The 18,859-nt window shown below is 42.2% G+C and overlaps 1 protein-coding gene across 1 annotated transcript; it reads right to left on the bottom strand.

Moving 5' to 3' along the window:
- Window positions 1-867: 867 nt before the first annotated feature.
- On the bottom strand, window positions 868-14,549 carry slc7a10a (solute carrier family 7 member 10a). The gene is made up of 11 exons (XM_086107641.1): window positions 14,340-14,549; window positions 9,125-9,329; window positions 8,494-8,645; window positions 6,560-6,685; window positions 6,267-6,420; window positions 5,487-5,610; window positions 4,187-4,290; window positions 3,868-3,964; window positions 3,622-3,771; window positions 2,539-2,716; window positions 868-2,470 (listed from the first exon to the last, which is right to left on the bottom strand). The coding sequence occupies exons 1-11, from the start codon at window positions 14,440-14,442 to the stop codon at window positions 2,373-2,375; spliced, it is 1,491 nt and encodes a 496-aa protein (XP_085963767.1). The 5' UTR covers window positions 14,443-14,549; the 3' UTR covers window positions 868-2,372.
- Window positions 14,550-18,859: the final 4,310 nt, after the last annotated feature.

Consider the following 18,859-nt stretch of genomic DNA (forward strand, 5'->3'; position numbering starts at 1 on the left):
GTTTCCTGCTCATAATTGTGAATGCATACTTGATGGTTTTAAATGCTCCTGAAATTAAGTGCTGCTTGACGAGCCTATACTGCATTGGGTTAATGTATGTGACGTCACTGAAGGCCTAAGGTTGAAATGCACGGCCCACCACTGGTAACAACACTGGTTAAAACGAACCCTTTGATAAAATTTATAGTAAAATCAATAAAAACGTGAACCGCTAACAGAGATAAATTTGTAGACTAGTTCATATGACTTATCCAAAACTAACTGTTTTGCGTCTCCATTTAAACTAGGAGCTTCCAAACTTTTGAAGGGTCACAAATGGAAAAATCAAAGAAGGCGAGAGTTGCATCTTTTATTCAACACTAAAGCAACTCATCAGTGTTGGTAAAGATGAAGTGAAGCTCTAGTATATTTGCTTTTATATACAGTATACTGTATAGCTCGGGGGGGGGGGGGGACAGCCAGGTAATAAGGCAAAACATAAATTATTTTTCAAGATTTTGGTGCGCCCCTTTCGAATGCTGACTGACTGGTTGAAAACAAGGAAGTCATCTAACTTTAGAGAGTCACAAGCCACATTGGATGATGTTCATGAAAGTTCATTTTAACCCCTGAATACAACAGAGGACATTTCCGTTATGTGTTCTGCTGTTTTGTTTTATGTTAAATGTTCTGGAAACCGCGTTGTCGCAGCCATAGCTGTTGTGAAAGTACAATATAAATTAAAATGCATTTTATTTTATTGAACCAATTCACCACATTGGCTCAGTGTGAAGGTATCCGGATATTTCATTTCAGCTTGAAGTGAGTGTTAGCGCTCTTGTGAAGCTAATTGTTCTCATTCCACACCATTTGAGACACACATTTGAATGGACTCCTGAAAAGTTGCGATATTTAATGAGCTTTGCATTGCTTTGTTTATATTTTTATAAACATTTACAGAAGAAAACACAAACAAGCCATCAATGGTACAGGTTGTAAATTCATCAGCTGCATCCACCAAAATGTTTTTTTTCCAATTAAAAACTTGTTGTGGGGGATGGACACTTGGTCTGACAAAAGGTTGGCGGTTTATATCACTACCGTGTATGTATATATATATATATATATAAGAGAATGTATCTTTGGGTTACTGTTATTATTAATCTTATTATTATTACAATACAAACAAGGAAGTAACATGTACAAAGTAGTGGCAGTATAATCACAATTAATATGCATTTAAAATATAAATATATAGAGAAATGCACCAATTTGTTGTTTGCAGATCAACCAATCAGCAACAACATTAAAAAAATGTTTATCATTGTTTCCCTGGCATTTATACAAATATGACAATACACACACCAAACAAATGCTCATCAAAAAGGCACATTCGCATTCATGTAGCATAAAAGATAGCAGAGTTAACCAGGGGTGAACTTCAAAAACATCTTTAAAAAACACATTTAAAATGGTTTCCCCCGAGAGTAGCAGCTGCTGGCGCTAACACGCCGCACTGTCAGACTGAACCTCATAAAAGTCTTTTTACAGGAAACTGATCGTGACATGGCAGCACGGTGGTCAACTGGTTAGCTTGTTGTCTTCACAGTGCAGAGGTGCAGGGTTTCGATTACCCTCCGGCCTTCCTGTGTGGAGTGTGCATGTTCTCCCTGTGCCTGCGTGGGTTTTCTCTGGGTACTCCGGTTTCGTACCATATGCCATTCACATGCATGACACGCTAAAAATGTCCTTAGGTGTGAGTGTGAGCGGGAATGGTTGTTCATCTACGTGTGCCCTGTGATTGGCTGGCAGCCAGTTCAGGGTGTATCCCGTCCACTGCCCAAAGACAGCCCGGATGGGCTCCAGCACACCCACGACCTTTGAGGATAAACGGATTAGAAAATGGATGGATGAATGATATATGAAATAAATCCTCCCTAACACATTTGCATGTCAAAAGGTCTTCGCATTATGTTTTAAAAAAAAAAAAGTTTCATAAAGTCTTAACGTTGTCTTGAATCTGTTTTATTTTACTTTATGTTAACTGTTTTGTGAAGCGCTTTGTTACAGCTGCCGCTGTTTTGAAAGCGCTATATAAATCAGCATGTATTGTATTGTATTGTTTTAGTGTCGACACAAACGGCCAAATTGCATAGAAAAATGATTGTAAAAAATTACGGTCAGCATCCCATCCATTGGGGGGCGCTCTTGTGCGTCAGAAAAACAGGAAGTGCTAGATGTGATACAAGATTGAGGTCCGCAGGTGCACGTTTTAACCTGTGGGTGGCACCATACCCTTAGATTTTGTGTGTGTGTGTGTGTGTGTGTGTGCTTGAAGTCACATTTCAACAAGCGTGTATTTGTGAATTCGCCCATTAGGTGGCGACAAAGGCTCAGTCTGTGTTTTTGGACGACGTGAGAGCTTCGGCTTCGGGGTCCTCCTGAGGGAACATCACGTAACACACCTTCTGGCCCATGTAAGTCAGTTTCTCTGCGGGGAGATGAACAACATGAAGCACACACGCAGGTATGGACTTGACATGGCAGGCAAGCAGTCACCTGTGAATTTGTAAATCCACTTGGGTTTGTTCTTCCACCAGACGCCCAGAAAGTAAACGGGCACGCCGGTGAGCATGATGACCATGCCCAGGCCGCACACCACCGGCTCAGAGTACAGGCTGAAGCACAGCAACACCACCCAGAATAGCATGTAAGCGATGGGGATCAGCAGGTTCACCTGCAAACCACAGACAAAAAAAAACAAAAAAACAGCTTTTTCTTTAGCTTTTGAATGATAAAGACCACCGTCCAGTGAAGCATATCGCAAGGGACGGATTTTAGTCCCACTCAAGATCATGTAAAAAAAATGTACAAATAGTTTTACCCCTCACATATACTTCGAACACATTTAAACTTATGAAAACATAATTTTTCATTTAAACACATGGCAAATGTATTCAAACACACACATACAAACACAAAAAAATAATTACTAGGATAAAATTTGGTTCGTAGTGTTAGTGTGCTGTTCATGCTTGTTTCTTTACGTGATGGGGAGGGGTGCGGTGTGAGTTTGTGTATAAAGGCTATTTTCACAGTAGAGCTCAGTTCCGATTTCAATTAGTTTTTTTCCATTAAGTGTATCAGATTTTTTAAAAATTTAATGTTACCAGTACATTCCAATTTTTTTCAAATCCGACTCTCTACATCCAGACATCATCTTTAGTCAATGTCTCCATGAAATGAGGAGCTCAGGGAGCGTCACCTCTTTTCCCCAAAATATTTCTACCTCCTCCCACCTCATTACTCTCTCGATATGGGGTGATAAGATAAGCCCCTACACGGGGGACCATATTTACTTCCGTAAACACCGTGTCACTTTTTTTTTTTTTTTTGGTCACTCAATGTTGTGCTTTGTGCGCATGCGTGTCACATCACGGACATGTTCCATTTCCCACGTTCACATCATCCTTCACCTATGTTATATGGGTAACTTTCGTTTCAATTTAGAAAGTGGTGAGATTTTTTTTTTCTTATATTGTATTATGATAGACGATACCCAGTCGGCTTTCTGTTTATAGGTGAAACGTTTTGTTTTCTACCTTAGCAGTGACTTGAGTGAATTTTCAGGGGTCGTAGTACCTTGATTGGTCGCACCAGGTTTGGACTCTTCTTGCGGAGGTAGAGCAGGGCAGCGATGGTGACGCCGTACGACAGGTAATTGATGAAGGACACGTAATTGATCAGATTGTGCGTCTCACCGATGCACAGGATGACGATGGTGGCAAAGCACTGCGGGACACCGGGCGAAATGATGCGTATTCACGTGCGTGTGTGCCTAATGATGCATCCTGTATTTTATTGTGGCAGGAAGTGCAAGTTACTCACGCAGACCAGCAGGGCTGGAATGGGGGTGCAGTTCTTAAGGTGGATCATGGCCAGCAAGTAAGGTAGGTGACCCTCCCTGGCCCCTGAGAAACATAACCTACACACACACACACACACACACACACACACACACACACACACACACATACACATTTTATATCCACACACGCACAGATTGAGACAAATACAGTTGACCTCCACCAAGGCCAAGCACTGCTAGTTTCACCATTACATACACATGCCACATACGTTCAATATAGCGTGTGAAGTGTTTTTTGTGTGGTGGTGCCTTGCCAGTGTGTTTATGTGTGCATTTTACCTGGAGGAGGTAAAGAGATAGCCGTTGATACCCCCAAAAGTGGACAAGGCCACGGAAATGGGCATCACCCAAGAGAACATGCCCAGCAGCTTTTCACCAAACGTCTGCAACGTGACACGATAGCGACATCAATAATACACTTAATTTTGAGTACATGACCTGTCACAAAATGAAACGGAAGGTCGTCCAAATATGAAATGTCTCACATTTAGCTGAGTTGACCAAAGGACTCGAGCATGTCTAAGTGGAGCAAGACACACGGCACTCTCTTGATGTACAAAATGCCGTGCATGGAGGACCGCAATGAACCCAAAGTTCAAGGACAGCGATTTAGCAAAAACTGTGGCACAGTCACATGGAATGAATGAATGAATGAATTGGCCTATGTTTATTGCCGAGACAAAATGATACCACGAGACCCGTTTCATCTTTTAACAGGAAATTGGGTCGACGACGTCTCAAGGGCGCACGCTGGCAATTCAAAAGGAAGTTGGGCATTTTGGGTGAAATGTGGGGCCCATACTGTATTCATTCCAACGAGGGAATATAGGGATATCACGATAGATTCGCAATGCTAATTTTAGAAGCTTTTTTTTTCTTGCCTATAGCTTCTCATGTTGTGGCTTGTGGTGATGAAATATTTTGAGAATTTTCCAGAAGTGAAAAAAAAAAATCTTGCCCCAACACTAGTTTTATGGTCAACGGGAGATTAGATGGACAAGTCTATCATGATAAAATGCACGAAAAACTGTCAAGGACCCATACTTGTAATTCAAAAGGTTGTCAGTTATTTTGCTTTGGGTTCATATATGTATCCAACAGAGCCTGACGACAGTAAAGGGTAGGCAACCACTATTATGGAAATTATGAGATTGAAATCACGATTCATAAAGTGATTATTCATTGGTTTCAAACTCGACTATTCAAAACTATTAACATAGCCTCTTGCTTGCCCGCAATTAAATATTAAATGTCTCTTTTTAATTTTTTAATTGTCCAGCTCTGCTAAATGGCACTTCTTTTTTTTTTTTTTTTCTTTCGCCGTCTAATGCGGGTACAGCATGACATACAGTAGAATATAGAGGATTGATTTGGGCATACGCCACTTAAAAGGGGTTGCGGCGGCCTGTTCACCGCTGCTCACGAGTTCAGTTAGGTTTGTCTTTTGCGTTGAATGAAACCGAGAGCTTCGCCTAGTCAGCAACCGGAAAATGAGCGTGCGCAACTCCCTTGACTGCCACGCTTGTGCTTCCCATTAGCGCAAAGCCAACTCATGTGACTGTTCGCTATAAATGCTTACCACCGCCACGGCATTGGACGCCAGCAGCTCCTCTGGGCTCATGGAGGTGAAGTAGGCGATGTTGGTCATGGTGTACACCAGCGTCACCAAGGGGATGGAGATGTAGATAGCCCGGGGCAGGTTCCTAATTCAACGAAATGAAGGCACACGTGCAGATGACGGTAGCAGTTTCAATCAGATTCAATCTCTCAATTCAAGGCAAAACCTGCTTGTTGTACGTCTGCCAAGATATCGCTTTAGGCTCGGCAGTGTTTGTGTAAGAATATTTTGCTTGCTTTGAGCATTTTCTTTTTAAAAAAATCTTAATGTGGTATGAGTTTTTACTTCTGGACATGAGTGAGTTAATCTTAAGAGACATACCATAATTCCATGGATGTAGATGTTACTGTTTTTCTTAATACGATTTTGTAGTACACTATTTTTATTAGGAGTGAGCGATATATCTTTATATCTTAAATATTCGAGCTGCCCGCGTGTCGCCGCTCTCCTGAGCATGACCCTCCCCTTTCAATATGTGTCCACGTCCTATTTCTGTCGCAACGCGCATCTTCGTTGGCTGCCTCCATCTATTTATGGATGAAGAAGTCATAAAATGCAACATCTTGTATGGGGCATAGTTCATGTCTTTGGGAGTGACATCGACATGTAATGCATACACAACCATCCCCATGTTTCGAGATTGTTGATGTTTTTTTTTTTTTGTTTGTTTTGTTTTTACGTCCAGTTTTGCAATGTTGTGAGCAGGGATGAAAGGCTAAAAAAAAAAAAAAAAAGACATACTTGCGTGGCTCGACCACCTCCTCGGTGACATAGTTGAGGAAGTTCCATCCACTGTAAGCGAAGGACGCTTGCAGAAAAGCCAGTGCAATCTGACCGACAGACGGTTCCTGACTGAACTCGAAGGCCACACTGGGCACCAGAGCGTCGTAGTAGCCTGGAAACAATCCATTCCATCACGATGGACACGTATGCGGGATTTCACGTCAATGGGACACAGTGACGGCCGAAAAAGGTAGCGAACCGAAGTGTAGAGAACTTGGTGGTAACAAGGCTTTAAAATTTGGTACGGTTACCTCGGCCGATTTGAACCAGTCCCACAATGATGATGAGGCCTAGAGCCAGCAGTTTGCCCACCGTGAACACATCCTGGATCCGGGTGGCCCAGCGCACACTAGAGCAGTTCACCCAGGTCAAGAACACTGCAACACAAGAACACTTTTTTTTTTCCCCGATACGATAAATAATCCAAACACCAAAGTTATGTCAGTGTAGTTTTGTCAGTGGCCGAATGGTTGCAACTTGTCATTATCACATCACAAGAAAAGTGTGTAACCGTTTTGATTTTATAGCCCTTTAGACTCTTTCTCACATCAACGCGTTCAAGAGCATCCATCACTGGGCAAAACTTTTCCTCCCACCACTCAAACTGTTTCCGCTTGTGAATGTTTGGCTGCAGCTTTTCTGTGGAGCCAAATTCCCTCGCTGCCCCTTGTTTTTCCTCTGCAGTCATGCTCGCGTGTCCCCCTTCCCCCTCGAACACCCAACATGCCAAGCGTCCGTCTTGGCTCTGACAGGAGTCCAGGAAAGCGACAGTGCAGGTAAATCTGTGTTCCAGTGACAACTGAAAGCTCGACGGCAGAATACTAACATTTATGAAAGGGGGGGGGGGGGGGATTCGCTTGAATAGCGGGGTTGACTGTACTTTCCTTTGCACGCGGACTGAACCCTGCCAGTACTCCAATCATGTTCGAGTGATTTATTGAAGCACACTTTAGCAGGTCACATGACAACCTTATAAGCCCGTACTGTATAAGAAAATTGTATCTACGGTACTTGCACAAATACAATGAATGGTTCAGCCCTAACGCCAATGCTACACTTAAAGGTGAATTCCTTCCATGGAATGTCGCCATTAAAGCCAGCGCTGCAGTAAAAAGAACTCCTGATCTTTTTCTTTTTTTTTTTTTTTCTTTCAAGTTGCCGCTGTAGACTTGTGTGAGCAGTTTCCATGAAAGACTTTGCATGCACTGCATTCCTGTGGTCAAAGTTGACACAAATTCAAATGCCGAATTTCACGTACGGCGGCGGAACACCTTGACATCACAACCAAGCCGAGAGAGCCCCGTAACTCAGGACAGAATGCTTTGAAAAAAGCTTGACTGAATTGTCCAATAAGACAAAAATGTTTGACAGAAAAAAATGAACAACAATGTCACCCCCCACCCCCAAAAAAGAAAAATACAAAAACTATTTACGACAAAAATATTAGGGCGCAACTAAGATTATTGTGTTGCTCATTAATCCGTTGATTCTTTTGTTGAATAATCGATTAAAATGAAATAATTTCCATACCTTGATTCAAAAACATGACATTTCAAACTTACTATCCAGAAAGTGCACAAAATTCATTGTGATTCAATTACTGGTTTGGTTCGTAATATGTCAGAAAATCACCAAAAATGTTGATTCTTTTATTTTAAAAGCAGAAACACAAAAACACAAAGAAGTTGTTGAGAGGATGAAATTTTAACGTGGACAGTTTTAAATTAAACAAAGTTTCAAAATTATGAATCGATGATCAAAATAATGATCAGTTAATTTGATCATTGATGAGATGTCGATTAAACGATTAATCACTGCACGTCTAGAAAATATTTTTGACTTTACACGAAAATATCTGACGAGAACTAAACTAATATGAAATAATACAAAACTAAAATCAAATATTATTTGGAAAATATTTCAACAAATATATTGTGAAATATGAGAAAATATTATAAAAACAATCATGTTGTACAAATTGGATTAAAGCTACCAAATAAGAAAATACTTCCTGAAAAATACACACGTGTGTCGGACCTCCTCCTCTTTATTGTCGAATGCACCAGACGATAGAAGCCGGCAGGCAGTTAGTACACGCGTGCCGCTAAATACACTTGTCCCCCTAATGGACATTTGAAACATGAACACAAATCCTCCGAAACGGGTGCTTGTACGGGCTACTCACAGACGCAGGTAGTGGCCAGCAGCCTGGTGGCGGCGTACGGTGGCAGGCAGTTCTGGAAGGCGGGCTGCAGCACGTAGTTGGCAAAGGTGAGGGCGATGACGGCCAGCGTGGTTGGATACATGATCAGCACGGCGCTCCAGAGCAACAGAAAGCTGAGGCGCATACAACAAAACAAATTCCATGGGTAGAACGATGACGACGACGACAAAAAAAACCCCACCAACCTCAGTTCAGCAAGCATCAAACACCCTTCAAACTACTGGGTTAAAAACAACAAACATTGGGTTATTTTTAACGAGTATGCTCTAGAATAGCCCAATATGGGTTGTTTGTAAACATGTCGGGTTCATATTTGCAACCCAATATTAGAAAAAAAATGGGGTTATTTTCAATCCACATTGGGTTAATTTCAAAACCAAATACAAAGAAGAACATTGGGTTATTTTTAACCCGGTAGTTAAGAGTTTTGCTTAGTTTTTTTTTGCAAAGGAACAGCAACAAGAGGGGCAAGTTAACGGGGAGTAGGCGGACTTATAATTTACACAATAACTGAGGACGGGCTTCAAAATTTGAGACCGACTTGTGACATACAGTGTGAGTCTGATGCTTATTTTTGGTTTCATAATCCTACCCGATGAGCCCGCCAAAGATCTCCGTCACGTAGGAATAGTCTCCTCCCGACTTGGGGATGGTAACGCCCAGTTCGGCGTAGCACATGGAACCCAGCACACAGATTCCGCCTCCACACACCCACACGATGAGCGACAGTCCCACGGAGCCGGCATGCTCCAAGACGCCTTTGGGGGACACGAAGATGCCCGAGCCAATAATATTGCCTGAGGACAGGAAAGAGAGAGAGAGTCATGCTAACACAAATAACAACAAAGATATTGACTGATACATAAAATTACACATACATACTGTATATACATACATACATAATGAGGAATGGAACATACATTTTTAGATTTAGATTTCATTCATTTTAACCACTGTTATTTCGTGGTAACTGTTATGGAAAGCACTTTGCGACAGCTGCAGCTGTTGCCAAAGCGCTATATAAACAAAGATGTATTGTACATTGTATTGTTCTTCTTTCATGCCAAAAGTTCTGAAATATTCATTCAAAATTCACTTGTTTCACATTAGAATTGGTGCTCATTCATTTACCAATGATTTCATGAGAAAATCCACGTCAAACTTCTTTACGGTATGTTTTTTTTAATCATAATTGAAATTGTGATGAACTAATTACTTTTTAAAAATAAATGTAAAACGTTTAGAATAAATGATTTCACTCATGCTTTTGATCATTTACAGTAAATCAATTTACCAATTATTTAATGTGATAACCTAATAAAAAAAAAAGGAGACATTTTGAATGATTAATGTCGGGGTGGGCGGTACAGCTAAATACAGGAGGCTTGCTGAAGTAAATCCTCGATGGGCCGGATTAAGCATCCCTTGCCAGTCGAGGGAGTTCCTGGGTCTCAATGGGGGCTGAACAGCCATGTTTTGCTTTCAGCATAGTAATGGAGTTCACTCTAACGCACAACCAATGGAGGGGGTTCGATTTATGACCTCCCCTCTCTTTGACTCCCTCCCCATCCTTCTTGAGGCCTCGGAAATCGAGATCACCGTCACTTGCTCCGCCCTATGGGACACTTTTTAGGCTTTATTTCATTTCCCACCAGTCGTCCACCCGTGACACTTTCTCACGCCCCTTTCATTGACCGTAATGCGGGAAACATTGCGCCGGCGATGTCGATGCATCACGGCTAACGGGGTCAAGTGTTGAGGTGGGCGGGACAAACAAATTAGCACTTGGTTAGCGGATGCCGCTATTGTGACGCCGGCCAGGGCGCTCATACAGAACGCGATCGTTTCCCATGCATGGTAAATCGTGTAAAATCGATTCACTATCTGTTACAGTGATGGGGGTGGAGCTACGGGATTGAACAGGTGCAGCAGCAGTCATCGTAATACGAGTTTTGGATCTTTGCCAGGCCTTGCAGATCAAGTCACTGTTGCATAACATTTTCAGAAATAGTCAAAAGATTGAATTGATTCTGTGATTTTACTCGTGGTGGGTGGGCAGGCACTGTCGACACACGTTGACTTGCGCACAAACCGTCGCGAGGTCAATGATGGAAAAACGGCCCCCTTTAAGTGTATTGCTGATATTGTATGGAGTAACTAGAGACTTTCCTCCATTTATTGTTCTATGTTTGTCGTGATCTTTTATCAGGTTGGCCACCTTGGCGGCACACTCCAAGCTGCTGCTTTTGTTCCCTTAACGTCTTACAGCTTTCTCAATGGAAGAGCTACCTTGGTAACAGTAACCAGTATTTGTCCCTCTGGGGTCCGTGATAAGGCACCCTGTCGGGAGCTTCGTGTGCTATTTTTACTAAAGTAGAGACGCCTTTTCCATATAAATGTCCTAATCCGTTCCAAAACCCCCCAAAATTCAGACATAAATGTTTTTTTAAAGCATAACAATGCATCAAAATATGTAACAAATACAGGTACATGTACAATTAGATCATTGCACAATAATTTTGTTTATTGTGCATAATGTAAAAAAAAATTAAAAAAAGAATAAAGTACAGAATAAAAATAATGCTCATTTAACATTTGACTGCGTCCTCGTCAGTTTTTTGCCCTCTTTAGTTCATGTTCTCTCTCAGAAGGGGTTTTTGCCTGGTGATCCAAGGAGGTTTGCTTTTGTCGGCTTTGAACAACCCTTCGAAAATGTCCAAGGCAAACATCAGCATAGTGAGCGATCGCCCGACTGGTGAACACTTTTTCTGGGTGATTCACATTTACATAAAACTATCGGAACGCCTTGTGGCCCGAGGCGGGAATGACGAGGACACTGCATAGGCACATATCTATCTACATGCATAGTCACATACAGTAGAAGTCCCTTTTAGCCAATGGGATGCCAGCAAGATGCTCGGAAATAGCCAATGGCAGAGCAGCTATATGTATGTTGCGTTGAGGAAACTCGGAAATGCGAGGAGCAGCCCAAACTGTATTTTAACCTTTCGTATCTTGAACTTTCTTTTATAACAAGAGGCAACATTTTCTTATTGAGACGTTTCGTAACTTGAAAATTGGTATGAAGAGACGTTCGTAAATTTCACTTTCATGGGGTTGTGGAATTTTCACAGCATCTCATCTGTAGAGGCACGCAATGGCCGCCTCATCATCATACATCATCATCAGCATCTCCGAGGGTCCGCTAATGATGTGGTGTGAGCAGAGAGAAGCATTCATGGCTGTCACGTTCACTTGTGGAGGCTGTGTGAGATGTTGCATAATAGCTGTGTTGTCTTTGTTATGTCATAAGATAACACCCAAAAGCCCCCCCCCCCACCACCCCATACCTCCACCCCCAGGCATCCTTCTCATAAAAACCAGCCTCATTCGCCATTTCATAATTTTAGCGAGCCGACCTCCTGCCTGGCGCGCTCATCACATTTGTCATTGTCTATGTGTGAAGTCACCAAACCAGTAGTGAGGAGCTCCAGGCATAAACCCAACCCCACTCCGCACCCATCCCCACAATAGCCTCGGGAGAAATGGTGGTTTAGTTGTATTTCTGGTTTCGGAATATGCTTCATTGAAATGCATGAGTCTACAGTGAAACCCGCAAATTATTTGAGATTTGGCATTTGCAAATTCACATGTTCAATTTTTTTTTTTAAGGGTGGGGGGGCGGAGGCATATCGTGGGTTCACAGTACGCAGCACAAGCCTATTTTTTTATTTATTTAATTGATTGATTTATTTTTTAAGTCAGTCTTGTGATGTCCACATAGTTTCTCTGCCCATGACCTGGAGGGTGAAGATCAAAAGCCACTTTCAAGCTCCCGCCAGTTTGTACGAAAACATACTCCAAGTTTTGGCATGTGGGATGAAGCTAGAATATTTGAAGAAAACCCATGCAAGCACGGGGGGGGGGGGGGGGGGGGATTTGTAAAACCCAGAGTGGAGGGCCAAGAATCAACTGTGGGTCAGACATGCTCACCACCAGGGCAACATACTGCTAGTGAAAATACAATCCAAGTTTTTACAGACTGTAGGAGGGGTGTTCCGTTCTTGGATTCTTCAAATTCATCGTCCACAAATGTAATACTAATCAGAATACTGTGATTTGATTCATGGGGGGCGTACATAAAGCATATTTTTGCAAAGAAAGTTTTTATTTTGGCTTCCCATTTAAGGTTTAGGTGTTATGACTTTTAAACCAAAATCAAGCATGACTTCTTTGTTGCACCCGATCAAAAATAGCCATGGCTGCTCGAGCGGCAACCCAATGCTGATGCTAACAGGCCTAGCTAGCACGTGAGCCAATGGTTGCGTGTAACTTCGCTCAAGAAAACTGACACCATTGTTCCAGCTCCCCCAACATGACGCCGCGGCCCCCGTCGAAGGCCTCCCTCCACTCATACCAGCTAATGTTGCAGCTAAAAAGGAACTCATGGAATGGAGTCATGTGAGCGCGATGGCTTCGCTGATGTATGTACAGTTGTCAGTTATCCCGAGGGGCAGTCAAGGCAGCACGGGTGAAGACCCCCAGTGTTTATGTTAGACCTGATATGTGAGTGTGTAAATGTGTGTGTGTGTGCGTGTGTGTTTTATACTTACTATTTGTATATGACAGTTAAGGGTGATTTGTTTTTATGCTTTACAAATAGTGGTGGCGAGCACATTTTTACAGTTCTAACAGTTCAAGTTCAGAGGGAGCATTTCATTATTTTTATGCCTTTCTATTTGCGGTGGTTCATTGATTAATACCGTTTTACCATTGGTACTTTACTTTCGTATCAATCACAGGTTAACTTATTTTTGTTTGTCAAAATTAAGATTTTTTAAAAAAATTTATCACACTGTCAATGTTAACAGCAGTTAATCTCCATTTACACTTGAATGAAAGTTCAAGTTGAGACTGAGCGTTTTGTTGATTTACCCTTTACTGTTGGCGGTGTTCTCTTATTTTTACACTTGAATGACTCAAGCACGCTAAAATGTGACTTGAAACCTTGACTGGTATGATTGATAAAGTTATGTTGGGGTCCCCCCCCCCCCCCCCCCCGCCCCCTCCCCTCCAGAGCCCTGAATGAGATGAAGTCTGCAATGTTTCCATGAAATCTCTCTGTGGATAAAATTCGAGTAGCGGTCCATCCAATCTGTGCGCTCACGCTGGAGTCACATTACCGGATTGCCCCTTTCGTGCTCCTGTTTCATTCACGTGCTGTATGATGGCATCTGTGTTTATAGAGGCTGCAAAACAAGCCCCTTTGCTGATGTTGGATCGGAATACTCTGCTTCACTTCCACGTGGATCAAAGTAAAGGAGCTCACCGAAATAACTGCGGCGAGCCAGTCAAGTCTGGACGCACTCATACGAAGGCGCGCGCGCGCACGCACTGTAATGCAATCCGCGTGAAGTATAACGCAACCTTGAGGAAGCCAGCCATTTCCTGCACTTAAAGCATCCACTCTGTGATCTGCAAATGCAGATGCCGCCGGTGGGACTCAAAACCCCAGGAACTTAACCACCATCTGGAGTAGTCCATGCAGTTGTGCTGCACGCGTCTTTCCAGTTCAACAGAAGCGAGCCACGTCGGCAGCCACTGATGCAACAGTTTCCGCCCAGAAAAAAAAAAAGAAGTGTAGTAGTAACAGCATCCCACCAGACATCACTACTGAATGCCAGATTGTGCGTAAAATGTGATTTTGCTGCGTAGCTCTGTTTGAGTGCTCCGCAAAAGCAACTGGAACTTTGTATTATTCACGTTTGGAACACGGACTGATTGAGCAAGTCGTGTCAGAAACTCACCGATGATGATGGCGCACGCGCTCAAAAGTCCGATTTCCTTCTTCAATGTCACCCTATCGTCCTTAATTTTGTCCTTCTTCTTCCTCTTCGCCTCGTCCGCCATCGTCTCTGGTGCCGCTCCACGTCCAGCGGGGACTCCGAGAGTGTCGACTTCCAAGCGCGTCGTAGCGAGGAGCGCTCCCGAGCCTGCGGCGGGGCACAGCCTTTATTAGTACGATACACACGCACAAGTACGCGTCGCGATGGGAGAGGCATGCGCATGCGCATGCGCAGCGCCCACCTTCCTCAGGTGGATCGCGTTGCGTCACGTGATCTTGATTTAGCTCCCCCCAAAAACCCACCTGGCTAAAGGTATTATAATCATGATCCAGAATAATTGTTTTATGAATAATTCCAGAATTATTCATTTATGTTCACATTACAATAAAATCCATAGTGATAGGCTATAAAAATACATGGATGCAATTCATTTCAAACTTAATTTTGAGGTGAGGTGTGGGCAGAACCTACGATGGCCCTGATGGCTGAATTGATTTACCAAACTGAAGCCAAATTTACAGGTGTATCTGTAAAATGAGTTCATTCATTTACAATTCAATGTATTCACATTTCAAATCAACAGTTCACATTCCAATGGATTAATTAAACAATTAATCCATTCCAGCGCTCTCCAAAATCACAACCATTTGGTTGCTGTCTCTAATAAAGACATAGTGAGAATGTAAAAATATAAACTGGTGCTAGTATAGCGTGGCATTACTGTATGATGAAACAAGCTGAAATGAAATGTCCGGTTCGTCTTCGTATGAGCTGCTTGATGTTAATTTTGGCTTACTATAGCTTCTTTCTAGTGTTCTCGTCTTGTATTTGTGTGTATGTTTTTTTTAAAACATTCAGGAAACATTTGAGTGTTTGTCAGTGATGAATTACATGTGAAAAAGTTTAAAAAAAATTATTTTTTTATTGTTATTGAAAGCATTCAAGTTGGTAATTTTAGAATGTTTTGTTGAACTAATACAAATAAAACATTTTGAAGTTGTTTAGCTGTCAGCTATTCACTGTGTTCTGGTGATGTCTTATAGGTTTTTACTATTGTATTGCTTGCTTTTGTTTTGGTCATTTTTTTAAGCCATCCAAAATTATGGGCCAGTTTTGTCAACCATTCTGCTTGTTGCAAACAAAGCACTTGCTACATTCACATATTTTGCAAATATATCAATCTTTTCATTATACAAAACTACGGTATCTCAATTGAAATGACTATACAACAACAAATGTGGTCATGCTGTACTGCCCCAAAAAAGGGTGCAACCCATTCTGTGTTAATGTGACCAACTAAAAAAGCTGGTTGCACCAGTGCTACCACTCCAAACGTTACTGTAGAGTCGTGTTCATAGATTCTTCCTGTGAACACATTTTGTCAAACTCAACACTTGTGTTTGTTTGTTTTTTACACTCACCTGCAGTCTCATCACACTGATTGGAATTGAGGTTGGCCAACTCCCGACTCCCATTAGCTCTTGGAGATGTCATTAGCCTGGGGGTTCACATACTCTTTCCACTCTGCACTGTGAAAGTGTACAAGGTGGGTCCAATAAAACTATCAAAATATATATACACATCATTGCTTGTGTCTTAGTTGGTTACCTGTTGTTGTGACTTCAATGAAGATGAGATTGCATTTTATGACCAATTTAAGCAGAAATCCAGATCAGTCCACATGGATCACATACTTTGTTGGCCTATACATTATTCATTATCCAACACACTTTTATTGCAAATATATATAAAATTCACTTTTGCGCTGCCTGTGATACTATGTGCAAATAATAAAGCTCCCAGTTTACAATACTTTGTCAATGGAGGTCACATGGCGGGACGAGAGAGAAGGAACACGTTTGTGCCGTGTCAGCATTCTGGGCACAAAGCGACCCCTTCCTGTTGTTTTCGCTAAGGTGACACAAGGATTTGAAGGTGGAGGAACATTTCCAAAAGCTGTGTTTGTGTAACTTCATCACACACACAAACACACGCACACACGCACAATACAGTTCAAGGAATTAAATGGCTACGTTGCATCTGGCAAATTCTAACAAGCGCACAATTAACTTGCAGGGTCACCCTCCTCAGACTGGAAACTCCCCTTCCCCCTGACATAAAGAGGGGAAGGCGGGGGCAACGGGAACACTGGGCTTCAGTGTGACAGTGAGATGGCACGAGGGAGAAGAGGAGGAAGGACGAAGCCACCAAATGTAGCGTCAGCTTCTACATTCACAACATGTAAGTAAATAATATCGCAGAAGACTCCAAATGAGAAGATGGCACCACATAGCCTGTTTGAGACCTGCAACAGTCACTGAATTGAATGTGAGTGCATGCAAATAAGGGAATCATTTCATTCCATCGTTTCATTCTTTGTAAGAGTATTTGAATTTTAATTTTTTTTAAAACAGTGCTTCTCAATTATTGTACGTTACGCCCCTCCAAGGAATAAGAAAACATTTCATGTCGCCCCGCTACTCTTCACCACAACTATAAAGAATATCATTCCGAAGGAAACGTTTGTACACCTCTGTATATCATTGTATCCTTGTTAAAAATGAAAGAAAAATAAATTTTAAAAAGAAAGAAATATAGACCATTTTACCTGGAAATAAATAAAACAAATAAATGAGAGCACCACTGCCATCTACTGCAGTGGATGTGCAATTACACTTTATTCAAGCACAAAAAAGAAGCACACTATTTGAGCAGGACTAATTGAACCCCTGCCCCCTTTTTTTTACTCTTTATAATGAAACCGCCCAGAAAATGTGGAGTTGTCTCAACACCTGCATCCCCCACGGGGATGACGTCCCTGATCCGGGGGTCCTGATGTACCAACTTGAACCTTCAAATGTCAAATGAACAGGGATGAATCCATGGTATTCGGCTTTTGAATGAACAGTATTTGCTTCTTGCGCTGTGCACCAACGATGTGACTGAATTAGCTTTTCTAATCTGACACAAATATGCACTGATGAAGTCAGCAAACACTTGGATTTGTTAAATAAACAATCTGCTTGCCAGTGTTATGCAACGCTCACTTACAAAGTAACAGGGTATGTGTGTGTTTGTGTGTGCATGTGTGTGTGTGTGCACGTGTGTTAGCATGTGTGGGTGCGTGCGTGTATGCGTACGAGCCAATACGGTGTTTCTAGCTGTACTCATATTTTTGTCGTTCTACGACATACGCCGTTTCGAATGATCGATTTTCCACTTTCCAAAAAGCCGACAACCGATTTGTTGTACTTTTGTAAAAAGAAAACAAACTACTGTATTGATGTTGCACTTTGCCAAAAAGAAGAGAAATTTGATGTCACACTTTCATGAAAAGATGAGGAATTTATCAATGTTGCTATTTGCTAAAAAGGAGACACGTTACTGATGTTATGCATACTGTATCAATTTCAGAAGAGGACAAGCGGTTGATATCGCCGTTATTCAAGGAAAACATGCTGTAGATGTCGCACTTTCCTAAAAAGAAGACACAATTTTGATGATACACTTCAGACAGAAGACGACATTGAAGACAAGCTGTTGATGGGGCAGTTCACTAAAAATGAGGCATGTTATTGACATTTAACTTTGAGAGAAAGGAGACATGGTAGTGATGTTGCACTTTCCTAAAAAGAAGCGATCAAGAGAAGTGCATGTTTTTCCCCTGCAGTGAAAGTGGTTAATTTGACTGCATTTGCTTTTGTGCATGCAGTTGTCATGTTTCTCCTCAATCTCTTGACCATGTGCCTGTAAGCATTTGTCGTTGTAATTAAAAATGTAATAGGCTCCTATGCGCATGTTTTCTCTGGCTTTTTTTGTTTTTCACTTCAAATCCTCTCCGCTACAGCATCTTCAAAGTGTGACTAGTTTTACTTCATTTTACTTTGTTGTATGAGTTAGCATACGCCTCAGTCACACAAATCTGGAGAAATTCTTCAGAGGAGGCGAGAGAGAGCAGGCCATCGTTCCTGACTCTCCGTCATCCTTTCATCCGCCTCTCGAAGCATTCTCACTGTGCCGCCTCCCTGGATTTGTTGTGGTTTGTTACCACACGGGGAGCCGGAGTTCTTGCGGGCCGTGAGCGGGGGCGGCATGGCAACGCCGCCTCCGCCGCTGCGCTTCCTGTCGGAGGGTCTAACACCGTTTTTTTTGGGGGGGGGGGGGGATTTGCCTGCCCTGTGCCCCCCCCACTTGTGCTTGGAGAGGCGATGCACTCACAGCCGTCTCTGTGCGGCTATTGTGCAAAGACAAATGAGCGGAAAAGGCAAAAGTAGCCTCCGCTCACGGCGCTCACAACACCACAAGCGCTACAATAATTCTTGTTATCGCAGAATTTATACAGCACATTTGACAGGAAAGTTGTATCCAATTCAATCCAATATTAGACAATACACCACAACCACATTAATTATTCTCGTTGAGTTATTTCAACTCAAATGTTTTATTTCAGGAAAACAATTGCAATGATTCACTGAAATGTA

This window comes from Hippocampus guttulatus, chromosome 3 (assembly GCF_054856545.1).
Source record: "Hippocampus guttulatus isolate MCC_2025c chromosome 3, RoL_Hgut_1.0, whole genome shotgun sequence".
In the NCBI taxonomy this organism is placed as follows: Eukaryota; Metazoa; Chordata; class Actinopteri; order Syngnathiformes; family Syngnathidae; genus Hippocampus; species Hippocampus guttulatus.

What these genes read in the sequence shown, in the direction of transcription:
- slc7a10a (XM_086107641.1), bottom strand. Translation starts at nt 14,442, where the DNA reads ATGGCGGACGAGGCGAAGAGGAAGAAGAAGGACAAAATTAAGGACGAT. An exon ending in CGTCCAATGCCGTGGCGGTG is followed by an intron (nt 4,291 to 5,486) that starts GTAAGCATTTAT and finishes GTCACGTTGCAG; the next exon opens with ACGTTTGGTGAAAAGCTGCT. An exon ending in TTCCAGCCCTGCTGGTCTGC is followed by an intron (nt 3,772 to 3,867) that starts GTGAGTAACTTG and finishes GGTGTCCCGCAG; the next exon opens with TGCTTTGCCACCATCGTCAT.